The 27,584-nt window shown below is 43.2% G+C and overlaps 1 protein-coding gene across 1 annotated transcript in view; it reads right to left on the bottom strand.

The window, feature by feature from the left end:
• veph1 (ventricular zone expressed PH domain-containing 1) overlaps positions 1-27,584 on the bottom strand; it is a 242,208-nt gene that overhangs the window by 40,659 nt on the left and 173,965 nt on the right. The window contains exons 8-10 of the mRNA XM_078208325.1: positions 24,595-24,804; positions 17,811-18,202; positions 3,159-3,298 (exon numbers count right to left, since the gene is read on the bottom strand). Of these exons, the coding sequence (XP_078064451.1) occupies positions 3,159-3,298; positions 17,811-18,202; positions 24,595-24,804 (742 nt within the window). The remainder of the gene's footprint in view (positions 1-3,158; positions 3,299-17,810; positions 18,203-24,594; positions 24,805-27,584) is intronic.

Consider the following 27,584-nt stretch of genomic DNA (forward strand, 5'->3'; position numbering starts at 1 on the left):
ATTTAACTGAAAGAAATTACAGTCAAATTGATTTCAAACTAATTAAAAACGACAAAGAAATGTGCAGGACATGTGCCCACGCATCTATTTTTATTAAATTATGAGCAAATATCTCATTCTATCACTCATAGATAAGAAAAATCAAGCAGGAACATCATGCTATGCAAAACAATACGTACTACAGTTCCACTAAACTGCAAGAATGTGCTCTTTAATGTCAAAAAATTAGCACTGTTAAATAAACATTGGTTACAGGAGTTAATTGAAAGGCAACAAGCACCCTGGCTCTGAGATTTTGTGTTTCTGGATGGTTACTTGCAGGATCGCGTGTATTGTAGTATGTTGGCACAGATATTAGACCATTATGGGCCAGCCATTACCGGGAACAACAGCAATAGCAGAGAAACAGTGAGAGAGATTAACTGAATTCCACTGGGTGCATTGAACAGGCTACTTCAGTAAGAACACACAACAAAACAATTGGCATTGTTGGAACTAAGCACATGACCGGGCAAAACTAATATAAATGAGTTAGGGTGCTAAGATTAGATGGTAATTATGACAGTGTAATGGATAAAGAAGTGGCATGGATATGAATCTAGGTCCAGTACAGTAAGTCGTAGATGCAATCTCATATTCAACAGGAATCTGCATGGAAACAGATCATTCGAGGAGCTGCAGTTTCAAATAAGGTTCGCGTGATGATTGATGCAGGTTAGAAATAGTTAATACCGAATTACAATAAATGTGAGCTCTGACCAAAGGCACGAGTGAATTAAGAATATGATAGGCAAGATAACAGAGCTTGAACCTGCAGGCCAGTAGAACTGGTTTCATCGGGTTTAGCCAAAGGAAATCTTTGCGAAAAGCCAATACATGTAATGATAATTAAAGTTCAGGAAAAGACCAGTTTTTAATTATAAGTCGGGCGGTGGGGGGGGCGGGGGGGGGGGGGGGGGGGGATGTTGTTGGGGAATTGAAGCTTGCAGTGGACACAGTTCCCTTGTTAAATTACTTGCAAAGAGCTGGGAACTAATTGTCACGTGAATATCTTGAGGGCTGGTGCCATTTTCATTGCCTCACTGCAGTCATGTGCCATGTAAGAATACATCATTTCACATGGAGAGCAGCTAGACAAACACTGGATGATGCTCCAGCATTTTGAGTCTGATGTGTGATTATTTCTAACACATAGGAAGGAGAAGATGTAAGTAACATCTCTCCTGTGAAATTGGCAATCAGGGCAAACATCAGGTGGAGGTGTGGAATTTCTCTGCTGGAAGGGGAGAATTGGTTGACAATTCACTCCAGGTCAATTTCATACAATTTGGGGACTGAGTATAGCATGAGAAATTTGGGGGGAATGAAAGCAAGATGAGAAAACTATATAGGAATATCTGGAATCTACAGCACAGAAACAACAGAGTGGTGTTTATCCTTCACACAAGCCTCCTCCCACCCTACTTCATATCTGCATATTGATCTACTCCTTTCTCTTTTCTGCTTAGCTAGTTTCCCCATGAAGGCATCTACATAACTATTCTGTTCACCTACTCCATGTGGTAACTGTTAAATCTTTTAGTACTGAGGTGTCTCCTCAAGAACTACTCCACAGTCAGGCATCAGGGAACACAGATCTTTTATTTAGTCTACCCGCTCTGCACTCCAAATGTTGACTGCCCACTTAGGGCAGTTCTCAACCAGCTCTCCCCATACCCCAGGTCACATCACCCATTCCCTTAAAGGGGCTATGCCCAGCACACTCAACAGTAACAAGTTTCACATTCTAATTAATGTCCGAGTAAAGATGTTTCTCACTAATTCTTCATTAAATTCATCAGTGACTTTTATGGCTATAACCCCTAGTTTTTACTCTCCCACACGGAAACATCTTTTCTCCATCTGCCCTATCAAACGCTATCAAAATTTAAAGTCCTCAACTCTTTTCCAGAGAAAGAAACCCCAGTCTAGTCAGTTTCTCCCGATAGCTCTAAAAGCTCTGCTCCAGTATCGTCATTGTAAAGCTTTGATGCATCTTCTCCAGTGCCACTTTACCTTTTTTGTAATATGCCGGATCCACAACTTCTGAAATTGTATTTCGGATTTCAGAGTCCAAATACATGCAAATAGTGGCCCCTGCCTCATTTTGTTGTGTAATACCACTCCCCACCTTTCACTGGTCTGAGTTGCTTAATTGTAACCCCCATTCTATACTCTCTACAGCCTTTTCCTTCCACCACTTCTGACATTAGGGTTCACGTTCGGAGTCACCCTTTTAGAACAAGAGATGAGGCAAATTCTTTTCTCTCAGAGCGTTGTGTGACTTTGGAACTTCGCCTCACAAGGTGGTGGAAGCGGGAGTCATTGAATATTTTTAAGGCAGAAGTGGGTAGATTTTTATTAGGAAGGGAATCAAAGATTATCAAAGGCTGGCGGCACAATGGCACAGTGGTTAGCACTGCTGCCTTACAGTGCCAGGGATCCAGAGGTTTGATTTCCGTCTTGGGTGACTGTGTGAAGTTTGCACGTTCTCCCGGTGTCTGCTTGGGTTTCTTTCTGGTGCTCTGGTTTCTTCCCACAGGAAGAAGTCTCACAACACCAGGTTAAAGTCCAACAGGTTTATTTGGTAGCAAATACCATAAGCTTTCAGAGCACAGCTCCTTCGTCAGATGGAGTGAATATCTCTTCCCACAGCACAAAGGTGTGCGGGTTAGATGGATTAGCATGCTAAATTGTCATTTAGTGCCCCAAGATATGTAGGTAAGGGGGATTACTGGGGTAAATATGTGTGGTTACAGGGATGAGCTTGGGTAAGATGCTCTGTCGAAGAGTAGATGTAGACTCAATGGGCCGAATGGGCTCCTTCCGCACTGTTGGGATTCTATGATTATCGGGAATAGATGATAATGTGGAACTTGAAACACAAACAGATCAGCCATGACCTTATTGAATGGCAGAGAAGGCTCGAGGGGCTGAGTGGCCTACTTCTGCTCCTATTTTGTATGTTTATATGAATCTACTACATCATAAATTATCAAAGGCCTTTCTGAAAATCAAAGTGTATTACATTTACTGTATTACTTTTTCCCACTCTCTCCGTTATTCCTTTGAAGAACTTAGTAAGGTAAAATCAAAACAACATGGAAAAAGGCACTCACCTGTTGGAAAAGAAACATGATGTAGATCCAGAGATGGGGCTGCTCACTGCTGAGGGTGAAACTGGATTTACTGTACAGACAGTAAAATCCTTTTTGTGGACAGCTGAAGAGCAATTTAGCCACACATTTACTGATGGAATCTATGGAGAAACCACAAGGAATTGATTATTTTGGTTACAATACCACAAAATAAGCAATATTCAGAAGAGAAAATTATGGGATTTAGCATGTGACTAAAATAGCTTCACTGCCTCGAATGATATGGATTAAGGAAATGCATATTTCCTTTTGAATGTATGTTGTTTTTTTAATTATGCTGCAGGAATTATTTATTCCCACCATTTACAGGAGGGCTGTGTAACGTCACTTCTTGTCGCGGGTTAGGTTGATTGGCCATGTTAAATTGCGTTGGCGTGAACAGAATTCCCACTCACCCGAAGAAGGGGCTTGGAGCTCCGAAAGCTTGTGTGGCTTTTGCTACCAAATAAACCTGTTGGACTTTAACCTGGTGTTGTTAAACTTCTTACTGTGTTCACCCCAGTCCAACGCCGGCATCTCCACATCAAAGGAAAAGTCCAGTGAATCAATTATTTGTTCCACTGTAGAATCTGTGCCAATGATTACAAACTAACTGGTCTTAATACTTTGATAAGTCCATTTTACAAGTCATCTGCTCACGATCATATAGATTAGAATTGCCTAATTGGAATTGAGTCAGAAAGCTTTTAGTTTCAAATTCAATACCAGGGACTTCAGTACATAATCCAGGCTGAGAATTCAGTGCCGTACTAAAGGAGTGCTGCACTGCCAGAGGTGGCGGGGGTGATTCTCCCAAAGGAATTCTCAGTGTCAAATTTGCGTAAAAACGGAATAAATCACGCTGTATTTTTCAGTGGGAGTTTCAAAATGAATCTCCCACACTCTGTGCACTGCAGAGTACATTAGCGTAAACCACTCCAAAAATCAGCGGGCAGGGCCTATTCTTGCTGGAGAGGCCGGTAGCATAGCGCTGAGCAGGCCACTGTGCATGTGCCACTCTGTCAGCACCGCGATCGGTGCATGCGCAGTAGCCCACACTGCCAGCCTCCCAGTCGCTGGCCAGCCCCATGACCCCTGCAACACGGACCATGTGACCCCACCCCCGGCCCCACCACGGCCCAATTGATGGCCTCCCTTGAACATGTCCGGGCCAGCCTCGGCCATGCCCCCCCCTCACACACCCCCCTCGCTCCCCCCCTCCTGCAGTCCCGATCTCCCGATCCCAACTCCTCCACCCTCCCCCGCCAGCTTCGACAACCCTCCCAAGCAGGCTGACCCCCCCTCACCCCAATGGCCAGCCCCAATCACTGGCCTCCCTCCCTCTGTCACTCAACTCAAGTGCAGAGTGGCAGCAGGACACCCCATTCCCCACCATTTGCCCCCCAGAAGCCTTGCCCCCTCGGCACTGCCCGATGCCCAGTGGGAGCAACTCCTCTGGGAGTTGGCACTTTGCCTCTTGGACAGTGCCAGAGGGCCCAGACTGGCACTGCCAAGGTGGCAATGCCAAGGTGGCACTCCCCCAACCTGATTCTCTGGGTGCCTCAATTTCCCCCTTCACTCGAGTGGGGAGCTATACTAAACTCCATTGGAGTGAAATACTCCTGGCGGGGTGGGAGAGGCGAGTGGGTCCAGAGATTTCAGTCCTGGGTCTGCTAATGATGTTTAAATGGTATTCAAATTACCACCTCCATAAATTGTTCAGCTCCATGCCGATTTCTGGTGCGGAGCTGACGGCGCCTTAAATCCGGCTACTGGGGAACTGCGGAGGCCACGGCATCCAGCAGGGAACCCACAAAATGGCCTCAGCTCAAGTCTCCAGGGCCGCAGCACTAAAAAAGCAGTGCCGCAGGGTGGGAGAATCGCCCCCACCATCTTTTGAATGAGACATTGATTGCCCTAGCTCTCAAATGTCTGTAAAAGATCCCATTGCAATATTTTGAAGTGGAGCAGGGAACTCCCCATTGCCCTGGACCCCAGTGTCCTTTCATACCTCAATCAACATCAAGCCATGTGAGCTGGACATTAGCACATTATGAGAGCTTGCTGTGCACAAATTGGCTGCCATGTTTCATACATACAACAGTAACTACATTTCAAAACTGGTTTATTTGCTGCAAGGCACCTTGAGACATCCCAAGGTCTTGAAATGTGCTATAAAAATTCAAGTTTTTTGTTCCTCACTGACTGCCATCTTGCTTACATGTCCCATGTGCCCACATCAGCTGCGTGGATGACTGGCTGACAAAACAAAACCAGGTGAAGCAATACAAAAAATATTGTTCTTAATACTATGCTTTCTAGTATTGAAGGAAACTGGTTTCTGACAAAAATCCTGGTTCGAAATGCACAATTATTTTTTTCTCTTCACTGCTCTGTTTTCCCACATCCCCAATTTGACGTGACATTCCTTTTTTTTCTCCTTTTCAGCATATTTTAAATAAGATGTAAAATGGCAAACTGTTTTGAAAATGTTTCTCTCAATATACTTTTTATTTTAAGTATGTTTTCTTTGCCCATTTAACCCTCATTGAATTTGTGATTTAAAATCTAATTTGTAAAGTTCATTTGTCTGGGCAAGCACAGAAATATAGCTACTGAATGGTGACCCTATTTCTTAACATATAACTTTCAAACAAAATGGTGAACCCAGTAACACAAATCTGCTCAAGTAAGTTTCGAAATTGAATGAATGCATGTATTGTAACTTTTTGGATGTTTGGTAATGGTGCCTTGCCGCTCCAAGTTTAGAGCCAATATTACTAATTTTCCCTGGAGTAAATCCATATTTGAATGCAGAGTCAATGCTTCCCAAAAGTCAATAGAAATTTCCGTGAAAACAAAAAAATGAATTGTGTTGATTTCACATTTCTGTTATTAGAATATGATCCAAAATGGACTTGAGAGGCACATTTTTGGGAAGAGTACTTTTTAAAAAAATAGATTAACCTATGTTTCACAAAATACTTTACTGGAAATAACACAGAATGCAGCCAGCTCCAAACCAGTCTGTAGAAGATAAGAGTGTTCAGATTTGTATAAAACAATTCCAGATTTACCTTGTTTCCTCACTTGGACAAATCAATTCTTCTATTAAAACAAAATGCAATGCTTATTTTCCTTCCTAAGATCACAGAATCACTTTTCCTTCATATTGGAGCAAGGAACATCGTTCCATTTTTAGCATCCACAAAGGTAGAAAACATCTCAGCTCCCAGCTATAAGCTTCCAGAATCCTCTTTCTTCCCTGACTTAGCATTCCAGTTACAACGTTGCTTTATAAATCCAAATTCTCCTTGCACACATCGATGTGTGTCACTGAGAAATTAGTTCATGATTTGTGTACTGGTGATATGATTGTTTAAAAATATATTATTGAGATAGATCACTGTATTGTCTCACTATAAAAGCTCCAGGTTCCCAAATACTAACAACCAAGGACTTGTAACAAACAATAATTTATTCACGAGTTGAACAGCTATTCCATGCTTGTACTCTGCCTGCATGCTGGAGAGAGCTCCAGGCTCCCGACACACGACCCTTTAACAGTCTTGTCATCACGTGACCACTCGGTCTACATCTTCCCCATTTAAGTTGGGACAACTGGTGGTATTGAGATATATGTTTGTGCAGACACTAACTGTGTATGAACCCTTATATATCATACAGATTGAACAGGCTAACAATACATAACTATTTACATACGGTGAGACATGAATAGAGCTGTTGCAGCTGGTGCATAGCCCATCACATCTTCTTTTTCCCAACCTTTTTGTTGTGTAAAGATGAGATACGAAGGCCAATTGTAGACTAGTTGGTGATGTAGTCCTGGAACCTTGTGCTTGGTCTGATCACACGTCCTGAGTGTGTGGTTATGCCAGTTGGCTAGGCTGTGGGTCTTCTCAGGCTGGTGCCCTGTAAGTGTACTCAGGGGTGCAGGGCTTGCTGCATAGACCCCTGGAGGAGTCTGCATGTCCATTGTGAAGGGGACCGGTGTTGTAAGCTGGATGACTGGAGTACTGTGGTATCTATTGGTGCTGGTTCTGATATCTGTAGAAGGTGATGGCAGTTGTGTATATAATGGGCACTGTCTCTGAGGCTACTGTGTAACTGTTTGGTTGGGCAGTGTGGCATGATTGTGTGCTTATGATCACAAGCAGTATGGACCCTGACCATTTGACCAGGTGTTTGAGGACTGAATTGTGGGCATTTTGATCACAGTGCATTTTGCTTTTCAATTGGCATTGCATGAAGCTCTCATTCACATTACTTTCAGGTTTGGGCTGTAGCTAAGCCTTAGCAATAGGAAATGTGCTCCTGGTGTGTCTGGAAAAGGGTCATTGTGGTGGATTTGGCAGCCTGAAGAATGCAGCATAGTGATCTGTGCAATCCTGTGCACATGTCTCTCGAAGATGCTTAGCTGAGCGTCATGTACATTCCACTAGGTGGTGGGAATGTGGATATAGGGGCTGCTCATGACATGTTCAAAGTCCCATGTGTGTGCAAACTTTCTAAGTTCAGTGGCAATGAATTGGCATGCGTTATCTGCCATGAGTCGCTGAGGGATGCCGTGTGTGGTGAAGTGTCCTTTGAGTTTGATGATAACTGTGTTACTCGTCATGTATGGCAGGCAATGGAATTCAAACCGCCCAGAATACAAGTTGACTGAAAGCAAATGTTATTTACCATTCCATTTGAATAGCTGTTGACAATGACAATAGGAAGTCTAAGATTTGAAGTAAGTGCAACAGTTCTTTTGTTTCTTGTGGCTTAAGTGCATTGCACAGTGCACATCTGGAGAGTTCCCTCTCCATGTCGGCGTACATGAAGGGCCAGTATAATGATTCCTTGGCCCTGTCTCTGGTTGCTTCCAACCCAGGGTGCCCCTGGTGAAGGTGTTAGGTGTAGTACCTCTGAAGAGAAGTAGGGGGGTTGAATCGCTGACCATGCAGTATCAGTCCACCCTGTATGGTTCGTTCATCTCTGAATGCAAAGAAAACGCAAAGCTTGTGGGGAAGCTCCCCTGAAGACTCTGGCCAGCCCCTCCTGATGACGTTGTGCAGCTGTCTTCATGTGATGTCCGCCTGCTAGGCATCTTTGAGTTCCTGGATTCTATGAGAAATCAACACCTCTTATTGCCATAAATCTATGTCTTCCTCATGATCTGCCTGGTCTGCAGCGGGTAAGAAAGCTCTGGAGAGGGCATCAGCCAAATACAGTTCATTACCATGTTTGTAAATCACACAGATGGTAGCGTTGTAGCTTTAGCATCATGATGCAGTCGTGCAGACGCAGTATGAAGAGTTTTTTTTAAACACAGTTATGAGTGGCTGATGATCAGTTTCGACAGTTGCAGGATGAGCAGATATGAAGTCATGAAATTTCTGACAGGCGAAGGCTAGAGCGAGGCGTTCCTTTTCAATCTGAGCATAATGAGTCTCAGTATCAGTGAGGGCCATTGATGCAAAGGCTATTGATCTGCCATTTTGGATACAGACTGCTGAGGTGTCTGCTAATACATGTATGGGTGCTTGAATGTCAAAGTATTGTAATGCCGACGGGGCTGTGAGTGAGTCTGTGGACGATTGCTGTGTGGTGGACTTTCCAGCACCATTCGATGTCCCGATGGAGGATCATAGAATCATAGAAACCCTACAGTACAGAAAGAGGCCATTTGGCCCATCGAGTCTGCACCGACCACAATCCCACCCAGGCCCTACCCCCATGTCCTTACATATTTTACCTGCTAATCCCTCTAATCTACGCATCCCAGGACACTAAGGGCAATTTTAGCATGGCCAATCAACCTAACCCGCACATCTTTGGACTGTGGGAGGAAACCGGAGCACCCGGAGGAAACCCACGCAGACACGAGGAGAATGTGCAAACTCCACACAGACAGTGACCCAAGCCAGGAATCGAACCTAGGTTCCTGGAGCTGTGAAGCAGCAGTGCTAACCACTGTGCTACCGTGCCGCCCAGGAGGAGTTGATGAAGAGGTCCAGTGACCTCACAATAATACAGAATTAACTTAGAAAGATAATTTGTCATTCCAAGGAAGTGCTGTAAAGTGTGCGTGTCCATAGGGATAACCACCTGTTGAATATCTGTTGTCTTGTCTAGATCTAGCTTCACACCATTGCTTGTGAGTAAATGACCCACCTCAGGGACCTGGTTGACCCTGAATCTGCATTTTGCAGGGTTAAGCTTCAGGTGTATGGTCCTGATTCTGTCAAGGCTGAGACAAAGACATTCATCATGTTCTTGCATAATACCACCCCAAACATTGACGATGATTTTGCAGGGTTGGCCTACAAAGAACTGCTCCATGCATTCCTGGAAGAGTTCGTTGCCAGTGGAGATTCTACAGGGCATACAAAGAAAACAATATCTGCCTATCACCGACATGAATGTGGTAAGTTTCAGGGATCTGCCAGAACCCACATTTCGCACCCATTGCTAAAAACCTTAGCATTTGGATGTCGGCAATCACCTATTCCACTGTCTTCACAGGATGATGAGGTCTGAGCAGTGTTTTATTCAAGTGCACAGGGTCAATTCATAGCCTGATTGTGCCATCTTTCTTTACTATAGCCTCTATTGCTGAAACACATTCTATGGCTTCGTCTATAGGAGTTATGACACCCAGTGTGTTATCCGATGCAGCTCATTGGTACACTTCTCAAATTACAAACTGTTGGTGGTTCTGGGTCATCTAGTCTCATGTGGTATATTACTAGTAACTTACCAATAATGTTCACTATTGAGAAACGCTTTGTATTCTATCATTTCTGGTGCTTGGTGTTGTAAAGCATGCACCTCTGGACCAAGTTGGATGAGCCAAGTGTAATGTTGTTCCAAAGACATAACGGTGACCTTACGTTCTGGTCAACTACATGAAACTGCCCTGCATGCAGCGGAGAGTGGCAGATGGTTTGTCCGCCCACCATAAGCTATGAGGTCCACCTTGGAATTGGAGTCCAGTGCTGCATATGGGTCTAGTTCCCGTAACATTCAGATGGACAATACTTTGCTCCAATGTCAATCTTAACCTTCAGTATTGCATTGCTGCAAATTATGTTCAAGGTGGTGAAAATCTCATCCTTTTCTGTGGCAGTGTCGACACTCACAGTAAAGTGTTGTTGGAGGCTTAGTGGTTTAGTTGCTTTGGCTGAGCTCCAATTCATTCACCTTGCTGACACTCCGAACCTTGGAGGGCTGAGCTGCTGCAATGTGGCTAGTGGCAAAGGAAGGGTACTGCGGTTTTGATCTGCAGCATTTTGTGAAATGATTCCACTTGCCACATTTATTGCAGTGGTTACCATATGCAAAATATGCTATTTTATTCTGAAGGTGATCGCCACTGCAGTTGGGGCAGGGCGTACCCTGTTCCCTGAAAACTTCTGTTTCCAGCCTAAAATCTCGACTGCTTTTTTCTGATTGTTTAACATGCAGATGCTAATGACTATTTAAAGGGTTAAATATTTCTCTTGCAGCACCTGTTCATGTACAAGATTGCTGTGGACCACACAGACAATTCGATCCCTGACTAACTCATCAGTAAGGCTGCCAAATGTATATTTCTTCCCAAAGATTTTCAAGGTGGCCATATCAGATAGTATTGATTCATCTGCTCTTTGGTTTGTTAATTAAACGCATGCCTGTCGAGTATTATATTTTTTACTGGAAGACAAACGTTCCTAAACTTCTTTAGAATTATTTCAGGGTCTGCTTTCACCTCCTCCATTTGGAAAACAAACAACTCAAACTTCTCGTTGGCCTTCATTCCACTAGGTTTAATAAAGTATAAGCTTTTTTGATTTGTCAGATAATGCAGCACTGCAGTAAATACTCCACTCCTTACATTTATTTATTAGAACCCCTACAGTGCAGAAGGAGGCCAATCAGCCCATCGAGTCTGCACCAACCACAATCCCCCCCAGATCCTATTCCCGTAAACCCACATATCAACTCTGTTAATCCCCTGACACTGAGGGGCAATTTAGCATGGCCAATCAACCTAACCCACACATCTTTGGACTGTGGGAGGAAACCAGAGCACCCGGAGGAAACCCACGCAGACATGGGGAGAATGTGCAAACTCCACACAAACAGTGGCCCGTGGCCAGAATTGAACTTGGGTCCCTGGCGCTGTGAGGCAGCAGTGTTAACCACTGTGCCACTTAGTGTCACAAGTAGGCTTACATTAACACTGCAATGAAGTTACTGTGAAAATCCCCTCGTCACCACACTCCGACGCCTGTTCAGATACACTGAGGGAGAATTTAGCATGGCCAACGCATCTAACCAGCACATCTTTCGGACTATAGGAGGAAACTGGAGCACCTTGAGGAAACCCATGCAGACACGGGGACAATGTGCAAACTCCACACAGACAGTGACCCAAGCCGGGAATCGAACCCGGGTCCCTGGTGCTGTGAGGCAGCAGTGCTAACCACTGTGCCACCTAATATAAACAAGTTAACATTACTTTTTTAAACCTTCTTATTTATTTCTTGGATGAACTTTTGTCTAATTTGCAAGTGCTGATGACAGCAATGAGGAAAAAAACTAAGGAGTTATTCAGTTTAGCAATGTGAGAACATTACATTCACATTTTTAGGGATAGATCAGTTGAGCTGAGGTAACTGAAATTTAATGAAACACTTTACACCATTTGTACTTGCCAACTGGAACTTGTGTCCCAATTTCTGTCCAGAAACAAGCACTTTGCAGAATACCAATCAGGGCAATAGAAAGTAGGCTGCCATCCTCTGCCAAGTGTACTGCAATCTCTGAGCCTCTTGCCTCTGTTATTACTAATGTGTTATTATGCAAATAGGGGGATGCTCGATGGGAAGGCCATCCCATCTGAACCCCTGGGTATGTTGTGGGGGGGGGGGGGAGGCGGGTGCTTTCCCAGTGTATGTGAGTAGGGCCCTAAAACCATAGATACACAGAGGCTGACAGCACTTCAAATACAATGTTGGTGTCAGTAAAAAATAAAAGGAATATCTACTAAATTCCAGAAATCATTGTTCTTCTAATATCGGGTGACTTTGAACCACATAGCAGCTAAATATGCGACTGTGAATTTATGCTGCTGCATTACTGTCAGAAACTTACCTGGGTCAGAAAAGATGACAGAAATTCACACAGAGAAGTGTTTCAGCCTGAAGATGATGCAGATCATTTCTGGACAATTTTCCTCACACAAAAGTTTGCTGTAGTTACATGGGAAAACATTCTGAGGTGATGAATATGTTTACGGTGGGCTGCTGCCACTCCAGACACCAGCCCAGTTACATGATTCTGAGCAAAACCCTAAAAATCCAGGGCAGTGTTATTCAGACAGAGTCCCAAGGTAGCTGCCCCCTGATCCCAACTTCTCTTTATTACTTTCGGGAACTGAATCTTCCCCTGGTACAACAAAGAGGAGGAGAATCAACTCAAAGCAGATGTCTGCAAAATATGCTGTAAGATGTTGGATATCATTCTGCAGGTCTTAATGAAGCCTTCATGGTCTTAAACAGGTTCACTGTATGGATTCATTAACTACAAAACTATGTACATACACAGAGTAAAGGGATCAAGCCAGGAGCTGTCTCCATGTTTGCTTGTGTACACGGCTCTGTCTAACACTAGACTGACCCCTAGGTTGGGGTCATGTGCTCTCTGTATGGGTGGTACTGTACTCAGTTCTATGTTAATACACTATCAATGGAATTCTACCGCCCCGCCCGCCATGGAATCGGAGCGGGTGAGGGGCAGACAATGGAAATGTCCGTTGAACTTGGGCAGGATTTCCGGTCTCACTCGAGCAAGGCTGGAAGATCCTGCCTGATATGTGCCAGAGCCTTATACTACAACCCCCTCCCCCGCAAGTCTTCACCGAATGTATTTCAAGTTATTCTAGTTTACCCCAATATATTTACATTTTTTTGGGGACTCTATCTCCCCCCTTCAACTCTCTGGGTTCACAGATTCAGGCGGTCTGGAGGCTTTATAATCCTACTGCATCTTGTTCCCACTCCTGTCAGAGGAGTGGCAGCTCTGTCACTGCGGGTAAACTCTGTTGATTGAGGTAATTCTGACATCTGGGCATCTTTTCGCATTCCTTGTTATTGAAGCATTCTTTGTTAATTTGGCAGTTGTGGTAATCTGTGATTGTTGTTCCTCCTGTTTCTTACAGCATGGATGAGCGTTGTGCTAATTTCCATGCTTTTTCCTCTTCTTTCACGTGTGGGTTGTCGCAATGTCCTCTGTGCTGGAAGCTGGCCATTCCTGTGACAAGAACGTGTTGTTGAAGTAAGTAGACCTTTGTGCCTGGCTGTATGGAGTGCTGTCAACAATGGACAGCTGTTCCTGCATCATCTGTTGCACTGACCCGCTGGCTGGGAGTTGCAGCGTTTGCTCTGTGGTAACAGCTGGAGGTTGTGGCTTTTCTGGTTGTTGGATGCTCTCTTGTTTATCCTCCCCCGGAGGCGCCATGATAACCATCTGAGTGGTTGGCTGGTTTGACCAATGAGGGCTTTTATGTACCGGTAATGAAAATGGACAAACCTGTTCTGCAAAGAGAGAAGACAGTTCAGAACTGAAGTCTCAGTCAGAATACTCTTTCTTGTTTGAGCTCTTGGGAACTTGCAGTTCTATATGATTTATGACAGTGATTGACTTGACATCTTCTGCCATTTTGTGGAGATTCAGGACTGCACAGACATCTCTGTTCAAGAGAGAAAAAGACTGGATACGGATGACGTACAGCAACTCGAAGATTTGTTGCTGCCATATCTTAGTGGTTCTAGAGTCATGCGTATGATTGGAAGTCAATTCCTCTGGGTCCATAGAGTGCTCTGTCTGTTATTTGAAGCCAGGGGTCTCTGTTTGGATTTGATTTGATTTATTATTGTCACATGTATTAACATACAATGAAAAGCATTATTGCGCGCTATACAGACAAAACATATCATTCATAGAGAAGGAAATGAGAGAGTGCAGAATGTAGTGTTACAGTCATAGGTAGGGTGTAGAGAAAGATCAACTTAATGCAAGGTAAGTCCATTCAAAAGTCTGACAGCAGCAGGGAGGAAGCTGTTCTTGAGTCGGTTGGTACGTGACCTCAGACTTTTGTATCTTTTTCCCGAAGGAAGAAGGTGGAAGAGAGAATGTCCGGGGTGCGTGAGGTCCTTAATTATGCTGGTTGCTTTGCCGAGGCAGCGGGAAGTGTCGACAGAGTCAATAGATGGGAGGTTGGTTTGCGTGATTGGGCTACATTCACGACCTTCTGTAGTTCTTTGTGGTCTTGGGCAGAGCAGGAGCCATACCAAGCTGTGATACAACCAGAAAGAATGCTTTCTATGGCACATCTGTAAAAGTTGGTGAGAGACGTAGCTGATATGCCAAATTTCCTTAGTCTTCTGAGAAAGTAAAGGCATTGGTGGGCTTTCTTAACTATAGTGTCAGCATGGGGGGACCAGGACAGGTTGTTGGTGATCTGGACACCTAAAACCTTGAAGCTCTCGACCCTTTCTACTTCGTTCCCATTGATGTAGACAGGAGCACGTTCCCCTTTACTCTTCCTGAAGTCGATGACAATCTCCTTCGTTTTGTTGACATTGAGGGAAAGACCGCACCAGTTCACCAGATTCTCTATCTCATTCCTGTACTCTGTCTCGTCATTGTTTCAGATCTGACCCACGACGGTGGTGTTGTCAGCAAACTTGAAAATCGAATTGGAGGAGAATTTGGCCACACAGTCATAGGTGTATAAGGAGTATAGTAGGAGGCTGAGAACACAGCCTTGTGGGGCACCGGTGTTGAGGATGATCGTGGAACTCCATTGTTTCCAGCTTTTTACCATTTATAAAGTACTCTGATCTGTGCTTTTAGGTCCAAAGTGAACAACTTCACACTTGCCTAAATAGAAATACATTTGCCATGGGTTTTACTAATCACTTAATTTTCAATATCTATTTGGAATTTTGGCTGGAATTCTCTGGCCTTTAACGCCGGCAGGATTCTCCGATCCCGCCGGCAGTGCACACTTACCCACAGGTTTCCCACCGGTGTCTGGTGACATTAATGGGAATTCCCATTGACAGCAGTGGGACCAGAGATTCCCACCGCTAGCAAACAACGTCCCACTTCCTGCCGGTGGCAAACACGTGGCTGGAAGGCCAGAGAATCTCACCCTCATGTTTCCATCTACAATGAGGTCTATGTGCACAGATTGTTAAAATGTCATGGACAGATATAGGAAATAATTGAACTCGTCAAGGCTTCTTTGGCAGCACCTTCCAAACCTGCAATCTTTGCTACCTAGAAGGACAAGGCAGTAGATACGTTGGTATGCAAGTTCCTCTCAAGGTCCTGCATCATCTAGTCTTGGGAATGTATCAGTTCTTCATCATCCTTGGGTCAAATTCCTGGAACTCATTAGCTAACAGCACTGAGTGTATTAACACTGTGGGTGTACAACAGCTAACAGTCTTTTATGAGGGACTTTACAGAATGCCTTCTGGGAAGATGTTCAATATAGAGGCTGATGTTACACCTTCTGTGCCAGCAAGCGAAGGTGCCGTGGGAAGAGGTGGTAATGTCACTGGACTGCAGCAGTTCAATAAGGTGGGTCACCACCTTCTCAAGGACAATTGGCGATGGGCAACAAATGCTGGCCTCACCAGTGATGCTCATATCCTATGACAGAAGTTTGGAACTCTCTTCTGCAAATGGCAGTTGACACTAGGTCAATTATTAATTTAAATCTGAGATTGATAGATTTTTTGGTCATCAAATATAGTAAGGAATATAGTTAAAAATGGGAAGATGGAATTAAGGTACAGAGCAGTTATGTTCCCACTGAATGCTGAGACAGGTTTTGGGGATAAATATCTTCTTCTTTGTCCGATGTTCTTTTCAAGCATTTCATGAAGAGCTCAAACTGTGTCGCTTCAAGGCAAATATTTGGTTGTTTTTGGCAAGAATCTATTCCAACAGCAAAAGACTCAATTACAATAGATGTCAAAGGTCATATGGTGCTTCTTTTGATGTGACCCATAGTTCCTGTAGCACAACCAGCTTAGTTGACATTTGCAGTTAATCAAACATAAACTGAATCCAGGCATACATCATTCACAGCCAAATAAAAAGACCTCTTGGGTCACAAATTTCTGATCAGGGACTGAACACAATTGCTCCAGAGCACCAGAAAAGTAAAACCCTGGTTGGTATTGGAAAAGGGAAGGGTAACAGACAATACAGACATCAACAAATTGCCCAGAATTGTTTGCAATTTTTAACACTGTATCCTTCTTGGGAAACCCACATCTATTGCTACACAATAATTTGGTCCACTGCATTCACTGCTCCCAATACGGTCTCCTTTATATTGGGGAGACTAAACGCAGACTGGATGACTGCTTTGCAGAACGCCTTTGCTCAGTCTGCAAGCATGACCCCAATCTTTCTGTTGCTTCCATTTTAACTCTGCACCTTGCTCTCATGTCCACGTATCTGGCCTTGGCCTGCTGCAATGTTCCAATGAAGCTGGAGGAGCAGTATCTCATCTTCCGGTTGGACATGTTACGGCCCTCAGGATTCAACTTTGAGTTCAACAACATTAGACTGTGACCTTTCTCCTCCATCTTACCTCCCCAACTTTCTCCTGTTTTAAAATATTTTATACACGTATTACCTCAAAGCAAAAACACCCCCTCCCCCCCTCCACCTCGTACCTGGCCATCTTTCATGTGTTTTTGAAGTTGCTACTTTTTATTGCAGCTTCTACATTCTCTCCCCTTTCAGTTCTGATGAAGAGTCAATGGCTGGAGTTTTACCACCTCACCCGCCCCAGAATCGGGGCAGGCAAGGCTTACAGAACGACATTCTCCGTTGGCCTCTTACGAGCCTCAGGCGGATGAGGCGATAAAATTCCAGCAAATCACTCTAAACGTTAACTCTGTTTCACTCCTAATAGGTGCTGGGAGACCTGCTGAGTTTTCCCAGCATCCTCTGTTCTTGTGTCAATTGTTGTTTGAAACATATTAAGTGATCATCTGAGCTTGTCCACTTATAAAGAAGGGAATTACATTCGTATAGTACCTTTTACATCCTTAGGTATCCCAAAGTGCTTCTCAGTCATTTAGTTTTGAAGCTCCATGGATAGTAATGAGATGAATGTCCAGTTAAAATGCTTCAGTGGTGTTTGTTTTGTTGACTAGACTTTTTAACCAAGATCATCAGATGGTCTTCAGATATCACCACGGCAACTTTTAGTCCATTGCAGAAGCACTGTGGTGGACAATTAGCCTAAGGATCATAATTCTAGGGCTGGTCATTTTAAACAGTTAGAGTTTGTTAACTGGTTTCTGCAAATAATTCAAAAGAGAGCCCCAAATACACTGTACAAGTGTGTTACATGTAAAAGATCAATTGTAAATTTGTATTTATATACTTAATTATGTCTCTGCACTCTCTCCAAGTGATAGCGTCCCTGAAATTCCAGCCCTGCTTTCGAACTGGAATGTTAAGTCTTAAACTGTGCTTAAGTTGAGTACCATCAAATCCAAATACAGAAATGCCACCATTGGAGTTGTGCTTATTTAAATATGAGCTTACCTTCAATGACACATTGATCTGGGACTGGGATCCTCTTCACCATTTCTGAAAAAAATGCCTTCACCTCATCAATACTTGCTTTCAAATGTAGATAGAGTTGATCCTGTGCTTCTGCATTACATGCTAGACTCTCTGTACTGCTTTCCTGAGAGATACCATTGATCTTGTCACAGGAATTTCTCGATTCCTTTGGCGTGATATCAAATTGAGAAAGAGAAAGCAACTGGTGTTTATGTTCATCAAGCTCTTGCGCTGAAGGTTGTTTAACGCTCCCTTCACTGAGTGATCTGTCTGAAAATGTGATGTCTGTTGTCATGTCTTCATTCTCTCCTTCATCATTTTCAGAGCTTATTGACTTTGTATACATTGCATGAAGAGCAAGACTTTTTGACCTGCCATTAAAGAAAAAGCATTTACCTTAACATGAACATTTTATACATGAAAAAGACTTCAAAGCAGAATTCCTGGATAAAGAGTTACAAAGTTTTCAATAAAACTAACAGTAATGATAGCAAACTCTGTGGCCTTGTGAAAACCATGGCCCTTTCGGTGCATTCCTGCTGTAACTTATGAGAGAATATATTGGGAAGGGCTGGAGAGGCTGTCTTGGAGATCCCTGCGTTAACATCAGGAATTCCATGACTTTGGTTTTGTTTTTTGTTGTTTGGTCCACAGGTTTGCAATTCAGAATTTGCATTAAGGAAGAAAGTGTGGCGAATGGGGCAGGACCACCTCATTGTTCTTTTTCTGTATTTAAATTGAACTCTATTCCAGCTCCTCTTTCACCGTTACCAAGGTGACATATACCACCTTATGACCATGTTCAATATGCTCAATTTTCAGCTGGACACTGACAAGGGGCTTGAATAAAGTAAAGATTAAGGAACTGGATAAAACTATGATTAAAGAAGCTTGGATAAAATAAGGTTTAAAGAATTGGATAAAATGGAATTGATAAAAGTGCAGTTGTCTGGAGGGTTTTTGATATGTGAATTAGCTTAGCAGCAGGGTAAACATATATTTACTAAAGTGAAGTGGAGGACAATGGAATATAGAATTATAAATGTTAAAACTACAGAAGATATGAGTTCAAAGTGGAGACATAACAATGCTTGTCAAACTTACTTGCTAAAAGAATGGCTTCTAAGGCAGGTAGTTTAGATAGGATGAGATCGGAAGGGGCGTGCAATACATTAGTAACAGGGTTAGTTCTGTTCCGTAGGAGAAGCAGCTGGTGAGCAGTTAAGATCATAGCCATGTCCAGCTGGGATGAGTTCTCCCAGAAAACAGGAATCTATCTATGCTAGGAGCTGCTGTTTGTAAACCTCAGAATGTCTATGCTAAATCAGAAAGAAGGTTTTCCAAAATCAAAGATACAACTCGTGTGTGGTAATTATTTGCTGGATTTAGCTTGCAGAGTTAAGCTGGATGGGATGTTGTATTGGGAAAAGGGAAATTTCTCAGAGTTTAGGAATGTAGATAGATGTGGAATGGAGTTAATTTAAGGATACTGTGTGTGTGTGCAGCTATTATTGTAGTTAAGTGTACCATTGTTTTGTATCGTGGTCTTTCCTGTTGTGTGTTTTTACAAGTTAATAAACATTATTTTATTTGAATGGTTACAACAAGACTGGACATTTCCTCACAGGTTTGCATATTTTTCCTCACATTATACCAAATTGAAGAATAAACACTTAAGAATCAGCATTCCAAGTTACTCTTCTGGGTTTTGGGATACTGTCACATGACAGCGGGGTTCTTAACAGCACCAGTGATAATTTATTTCCTTGTATTATATTCACACATAACTTCTACTCATTGCATCAACCCAGTAGTTGGATAGCGGGGAACAATTCTATGGCCTCTTCAACAACAAAGTAGAGAGTTTTCCAATTTCTGGACCCAATCCTTCCCTCAACAAAAGCAGACTCACTGGTTATTTCTTTCATTGCTGTCTGTGGGTATCGCTTTGCACAAATTAGCATTCACTGTAGAAAAATGGATTAATATTTACAGCAATCAGATTATGATGGGTTTCAGGATACAACACTGACATCAGCAGTCATGTGCAAGAGACTGAGCTGATAAGATAGAATAGCCTGAGCAAGAGACAACTAAACTTAGAAGCTTAGAATATACTATAGCATGGTGGCACAGTGGTTAGCACTGCTGCCTCACAGCACCAGGGACCCAGGTTCAATTCCCAGCTTGGGTCACTGTCTGTGCAGAGTCTGCACGTTCTCCCCGTGTCTGCGTAGGTTTTCTCCGGGTGCTCTGGTTTCCTCCCACAGTCTGAAAGACATGCTGGTTAGGTGCATTGGCCATACTAAATTCTCCCTCACTGTACCTGAACAGGCGCTGGATTGTGGCAACTAGGGGATTTTCACAGTAACTTTATTGCAGTGTTAATGTAAGCCTACTTGTGACACTAATAAATCAACTTTAAACTTAGCATAAAGAAAGGAATTTTTGAAGAAACCTACTGGAGTTGGATCTAAGTCGTTCATTAGTAATGAGTCACCTTTCCAATCCAGAACAGGCCACACGTTACCCAAAGACATCCAAATAATATTTTAAGTGGAAACCTAACCACAAATCATTCACAACCATAGATCTATAGGAATTAATAGACAAAGAAAGATCAAGGCCCACAGAGTTTGTCTTCTACTATCCTGATAATTGCATGATGCAATGATAATGAAGTTGTTGATTAATAATGATAATCATATCAACTAGCACTGCACATCAAAAATAACTTGTGTGACTGCTTTGAACGATATGATTATTGGCTACCCCTCACTAACAAGGATGATTGTCCTCCATGGGTCTGAAGATTGCTGATGAGGCCTATTTGGGATCGGCAGACATTATGGCACGTCGGGCATTTATTGTCATGTGGGATTCTGGTCATGTAGCATCAATTTGGGTCATCAATCTTGTTTTTTTCCTCTTCAATTGTCATTGTTGTGTTTCAAAATGTGGGATCCTTCCCATGGACTCTGCTGTCATTTGGTTTGATCCAGGGAGATGGTCTCCCAGGAGTGGATGTCAATGTTGCACTTCTTTTGAGTTGGCTTTCAGTGCATCTTTGAAGCACTTCTGTCCTTATCTGCTGCGTTTGCTGAGCTGGGAGAAGACTATCTATTTTGGGAGCCTGATACCTGACGTCTGAACTATGTGACCAACTGAGCAAAGCTGATGGTGAATGATAATGGCCTCAATGCTTGTGGTGCCTGCTTGGGAGAGGCCACTGATGTTAGTGCGTCTGGTATCCCACACAATATGCAAGATCCTCACAGGCAGTGTTGGTGGTATGATTCCAGTGCTTTCAGGTGTCTCCTGTACATTGACAACATTCAGCTCTTTAATGTATAGAAGGGATCACTACCACATGGTGATCATAAGCTTGGTTTTAGTTTGGATGTCGTGATCTTCAAACAGTCACTTCCTCAGGTGGTCAACAGCTGTTTCAGCAGATTTCAGGTTCTGCTGGATTTCTTGGTCAATATCGGCCTTCTGTCAAAGATAACTTCCAAGATACTGGAATTGTTCCACATTTCCAAGGCTCCCATCATTAATCCTCATCAGTGGGGCTGTGGTGTGTACACTTGGAGCTTGTTGATGGAGGACTTTGGTTTTTGGAATGCTGAACGGGAGTCCCACTTTTCATATGGTGCAGTAAATATGTTGGCAATTCTGTGGAGATCCGTTTCTGACACAGCAATTCACGGTCCAGACATGATGGGCCAAATGGCCTCTTTGTAAACTTTCCATGATTCTATGATTCTATCGCAGCATCATATTGAAACTAAAAGGTTGAGGTCAGGGTGTTCCTGGGTTTTGACTGGAGATATCCAAGATTAAATATTTTGCCATTCATTCAATAAATAAGCTGTACTCGAGCAGGAAGCTTGTCTCTAGTCATATGGCCATGAGGTGGAGATGCCAGCATTGGACTGAGGTGGGCACAGTAAGAAGTCTCACAACACCAGGTTAAAGTCCAACAGGTTTATTTGGTCAATGAAGGAGCAGTGCTCCAAAAGCTCGTGATTCTAAATAAACCTGTTGGACTTTAACCTGGTGTTGTGAGACTTCTTACTCTAGTCAGATGGAGCATGGCAGAAAGGAAGATAAGAAAAAGACTTGGATCAATGATGCAATCCTGTTTGTCTCTTGTCTTACCCTTGAAAGGGTCTGTAATGGCTCCATTGTTAAGGATCACTGCTCACATATCATCATGAAGCAGATAAAGGATGGAGGATGCAGGAAATGTGCATCGAGACTCAGTAGCGAATGGTTGTCCACCTGCACTGATGTGTGTGTAAGGGAACCGTGCAACTCCCTCACTCCCACAGGATTCTCTCAAGGATCCTTGCAACAATAGTAGCCATGAGACAATCATCTCCATGCGGTAACCATGGTGGCCGGTTGTGAAATGTCCTAAGCAAGTTAGCAGCCGCATTGTGAGATGACTCCAAGTCGTACATTCACCATCAGCCTACATTCAGTGCCACCATTTCATGCCCTGTATCCCAATGTTCTGAGGTATGACCATAGCCCAGTGAAATAGAATAAACAGATGTCAAAGGATACATTACACCAAACGGTAGAGAAGCAACAACACCGCCATTCAGCAACAGCCAGCCAGACCATTTTAAAACATATTTCTACAGAATTAATATGACCGCAGGAAACCCACAATGCTTTCAACATCCTGTTGTGTCTGCTCTACCGGAAGGCAATATAATACTTCCGAGCATTGCAGGTTGACCATTTCAAGGTTAATCCTAAATATGCTTAGAGTTTTGGTGCTTTTTAACCATGTGGTTAAAATAATAATTAAAGCCTAATGCTGTATTATTGATCTGTATAGCACTTCCCGGTATGCATCAATTCATATGTTGATATCATGGAATATATATTAATCATACGAAACTGTGCAACAAATAAGCAAGATTTTATTCATTAACATTAAAATTAACTAGTAAATAAATCTTGGATGTTTTTCCATTCAGTATTCAAGGATTGCCATGTGGAGGTCACAGCCTTCCCCTTCCTGCTTCCTGCTCTGAAACTTGCATCTTTTTGTAGAATCCAGACAGTGCAGAAGGAGATCATCTGGCCCATCGAGTCTGCACCAACACCAATCCCACCCAGGCCTTATTCCCGTAACCCCACCTATTTACCCTCCTAATCCTCCTGACACTAAGTGACAATTTTACATGGCCAATCAACCTAACCCGTACATCTTTGACATGTGGGAAGAAACTGGAGCACCCGGAGGAAACCGATGCAGACAAGGGGAGAATGTGAAAACTTTATACAGACAGTGACCTGAGGCTGGAATTGAACCTGGGTCCCCGGCGTTGTGTGGCAACAGTGCTAACCACTGCGCCACTGTGCCACCCTAGCTGGGTTTCATCAGAACAAATCCACATTCTTTGAGTCTCAGGTGCAATATGTTATAACATTAATGTGTCTTACTGTGGCTCAGGTGAAACTTACCAATTGTTAATAGTAAAAAGCATTGATATCTCATCTGTGCCTTTAAAAGGGTAAGTTGAAAGACTGCCAAGTGGGGTTGAAGATACATTTCACGTGCTGTGAAATGCTGATGAACCAGCATATTTTTCAAGTATTTCCCTTGTGATTCAGAGACATACTTAGCTGATGATGAAAGTGTGTGATTAATAAAATCACAGTTCCTGACAAAAAGATGTGCTGTAAGAATCAATCCTCTAATCTTCATTGACAACGGAGCTATGATGCAAAACGGAAACATTTGCCTAGAATTTTACACCCCCTCTCCCCCCGGGACAGGTTAACAGATGGTGGGGAGGAGATGTTAAATCAGGCACCATGGTGTTACGCCTGTTACCTACCCATCCCCATTGGTATTTTACTCACAGTAAGGGAGGCGTCAGGGGGCTCGCTCACTCATAAGCCGAATGTTGTTCTTAAGTGAGCACTTAATGGCTGTTTAGTAGCCTGCTCCCACTGCTGCTGGTATTTTACCCACAGCAGGTGATGCCATGTGTCCAAGTGGCCTTGTTGTTAGGTTGGAGCGGTGGGGGGAGGACCAGCCCATATTCCCCTTAGGTATCTCCCCCTATACTTCAATACTTCTCCTCATTCTGCTGACTCCGGTCTCTAATCCCCGTCCATCACAGGCCTGACCCCAACAAAACCCCAGACTTAGCATTGCCCGGGCTCCTTGAGGCTTCTTCTTCGTGGACCAGTTGCAGTCCCTACAGCAACCACTGCTCTCCATAGCACTGCTGGAATCAGAGAGTCACTGGCTGTTTGATTGCCAGCAGCTCCTGGAGGCAGGACTTTCTTCCTGATGGGTGTGGAAGCCCTGTCTCAAGACAATTAATGATCCCTCCACCTGAAAATGGCTGCAGGGTGACCTGGCCAAGTGGAGTTGGACAGGCTCCTATTTTTTACACCAGGGGAAAGGGCTCTCTTGTCAAATTCGACCCAGTGAAATTCTGTAATTTTTCTAGTTGGTAAGTCTTTATAATACAAAAACTAAAATAAACCAAAATGCAAGGATTAAAAAATTTGAAATAAACAAAAAACAAAATGCTGAAAATTACAACTGATGAAGGGTGTAATAAAAACAAATGTGGACTTACTTGCTGTTTAATTGCAACATTTTCTGTTTTATCACAGGCTGCAGAACAGATATTACTGTTTGTATTATTCCAAATATGTTTGTTAATATTAATGTTGGATTACAGCGATTTAACTTTTGAATATCTTTTAATATTGAGGTTCTCACCTGTTAAATCGCATTGCTTTCCATTCTTCTCTTGACCCTTGGCCCAGGCTGTGCCGACGGACACGACTGGAGTTACTGCTCTCGTTCGTCAACTTCTTTTCAAATGCTCGTCTTTTCATCTGGAGCGTCTGAACTCCTGAATTTTCATTGATCACAGTGTCCTCATTGTAGGAATCTGCAGCGAGTTCTTTCTCAGTATCAGCTTCTGTTCTGTTAAAATACCAATAGTAATCTGAATGGGCAGCCATGAAAATGACCTTACTTTGTTGTGCAGGTAATTTTACATTGCTTCAATAAACAAAATGTCAGAAAACTGGTTCATTTCATTGACTTTTAACACTAGAATTTGAAATCCAGATTCAGTGGGACCTGCAGTTTAGCAAAAATGTCGCACTGATTAACATGCACTGTTTATCTTCACATGTTTGTGCCAGTTTACACCAGTTTAAATAGTTAGGATTAAATTTTCAATCTGGGATCAGGAACACGATGCTTGGATAATTTCTGAGTCCTGACTCTGCGTTATGTCCCTAATTGGGCCAGAGGCAAGTTCAGCACCCGACTAATGGAACCAGTTGCTGCTTGGAGGTGGTAACTGGCTCAAAGGTGGATAGTAACCAATGTTGCCTTGCCATTGTTAAAGTTAAAGTTTATTTATTAGTCACAAGTAAGGTTTACATTAACACGTCAATGAAGTTACTGTGAAATTCCCCTAGTCACCGCACTCTGGCGCCTGTTCGGGTCAATGCACCTAACCAGCATGTCTTTCAGACTGTGGGAGGAAACCGGAGCACCCGGAGGAAACCCACGCAGACACGGGGAGAATGTGCAAACTCCACACAGACAGTGACCCAAGCCGGGAATCGAACCTGGGTCCCTGGCACGGTGAGGCAGCAGCACTAACCACTGTGCCACCCCCCCACTGTGCCACCGTTTCACCCCATAAAATGCCTAGTAGAATGGAGCAGCCAGATGAACAGAGGCTCAGCAGCCTGACAATCGAAACAAATTGCCAAACGCTCACTAATCAGGTACTTGCTGTGCTCAAGTGATGGCAACTGTGTGCTACTGTTTGAAGTGGTTCTTTCTGAAATAAACATGCCACTCATACATAAAAATTGGCAAAAGAATATTTCTTTATTTGAAGATATGACTATGTATAGATAATGTTTATTAGGAGACTGTGAGGCACAAGTCTGACCTCAACCACAGCTGCTTACAGACTGACTTCAAGTCATGGGACTATTACATTATATCCTGTTGGTGTATAATGATTGATGGTAGTTTTAAGATATGGACCCATAAAGGTATATGCACGTCATATTGCAACAACCTTTTTTCTAAACAAAAGGTTCATCTTGAAGAATCAAACTATTTACATGGTGGTAAAACAAAGTAACATCATGTCTGAATGTACTTCAGCATAGAGGAATATATTTACAAGTCTCTGAAATGTATCAGTAGTTTGCTTATCTGTCTAGCTTCAGTTACAGTGATGTTGCTGGAGGCTGCTGTATTTTTCAGAATGCAGGTTGTGGAGGTGTTTTATTAGTGTGTTTTAGACCATGTTCCAGTTGCAATAGGACTGTTCGGTGTTTCAAACTGTATTTTTCTGATTTAGCATCTGTTGTGTTACACTGTAATGCCATTTGGTTTCATACTTGATATAATCTGGTTTATGGACATATGAGGATGAGTTCTGCTGGATTCAACATGCTATCACTTGGGTGTTAGATTTGAACTTTCTGTCCAATGTTCAGGTTGCATAATTTGTTACCTGCATGCTGATTGTGGATAACTCTCACCTTCCTCTGTTTTTCCAGTAATGCATCTTGAACTTCTCCCAGGGTATGGACGGCACGGTGGCACTTGGTTAGCACTGATGCCTAACAGCGTCAGGGACCTGGGTTCAATTCCCGGCTTGGGTCACTGTCTGTGTGGAGTTAGCACATGTCTGTGTGGGTTTCCTCTGGATGCTCCGGTTTCCTCGCACAATCCAAAAATGTGCAGGTTATTTGGATTGGCCATGCTAAATTGCCTCTTAAAGATGTGTAGTTTAGGAGAATTAGCAGAGTAAATGTGTGGGGTTACGGGGATAGGACTCGGGTGAGATTCACTGTTGGAGAGTCGGTGTAGACCTGATGGACTGAATGGCCTCTTTTTGCACTGTAGGGATTTTATGATTTCTATGGTTTCATGGTCTCATGGTCTGTAATCCTCATCATCGTCTTGACAACACCATGGATTGTGAGCAAAGGAAGGTCCTTGCACACCGTACACTTGCAATCACTAGACTTGCGGTGTCAACATAAAATATTTGGGGTGATCATGGTGAGTCTTTGTAGTGACACTCAAGTGCAATGGATCCCAGGGATGGAATCAGAGTCATTGTATGTATGAGTTTGGCAGTGGTTGGTCAAATCATTTACATGCCACTTATGAGGGTACGTATGTTTCAGTATGTAACATGAAGGGGTGTTTGCACCACCACCGATATCCAGTTTTGCATAAAGGTTACGCTGACTCTTCATCTATGGCATTAAATCCGGACAGTGGCAAAGGTTTCTGTTGGTACCACTATCTTTGATGTTGAGCCACTTGTTTTGGCCTCTGCTTTCTGCTCTGGCACTTCCAATGTCCTCTGGTACCACATGATTTGGATACAACATCAAAAGCTGGGAATTTTCTGGGAGCATATATGAGTCCACAACACCACATTGTTTACTAGGCTTGCTGAGTGGACTATATGCCAATGGTGGATGAATTATGCATAACTTTTAGACTCTGTCTACCCATTGGTATGGTTTCGTACTTGCATCTGCTTTGTAGTAGTGCTTCCATGGTGTAATATTTGGGTCGGTCCTAGATGTCTTTTGGAATGCATCCATTAGGGTAAATGCAAGTTTGATTAGTCTGTTGGTTGGTTTTACTACCATAAAGTCACAATCATGCCCCTTATCTGTGCATCTAGAATTGATCAATGGTCTCTG

The sequence above is a fragment of the Mustelus asterias genome, chromosome 3 (assembly GCF_964213995.1).
Source record: "Mustelus asterias chromosome 3, sMusAst1.hap1.1, whole genome shotgun sequence".
Taxonomy (NCBI): Eukaryota; Metazoa; Chordata; class Chondrichthyes; order Carcharhiniformes; family Triakidae; genus Mustelus; species Mustelus asterias.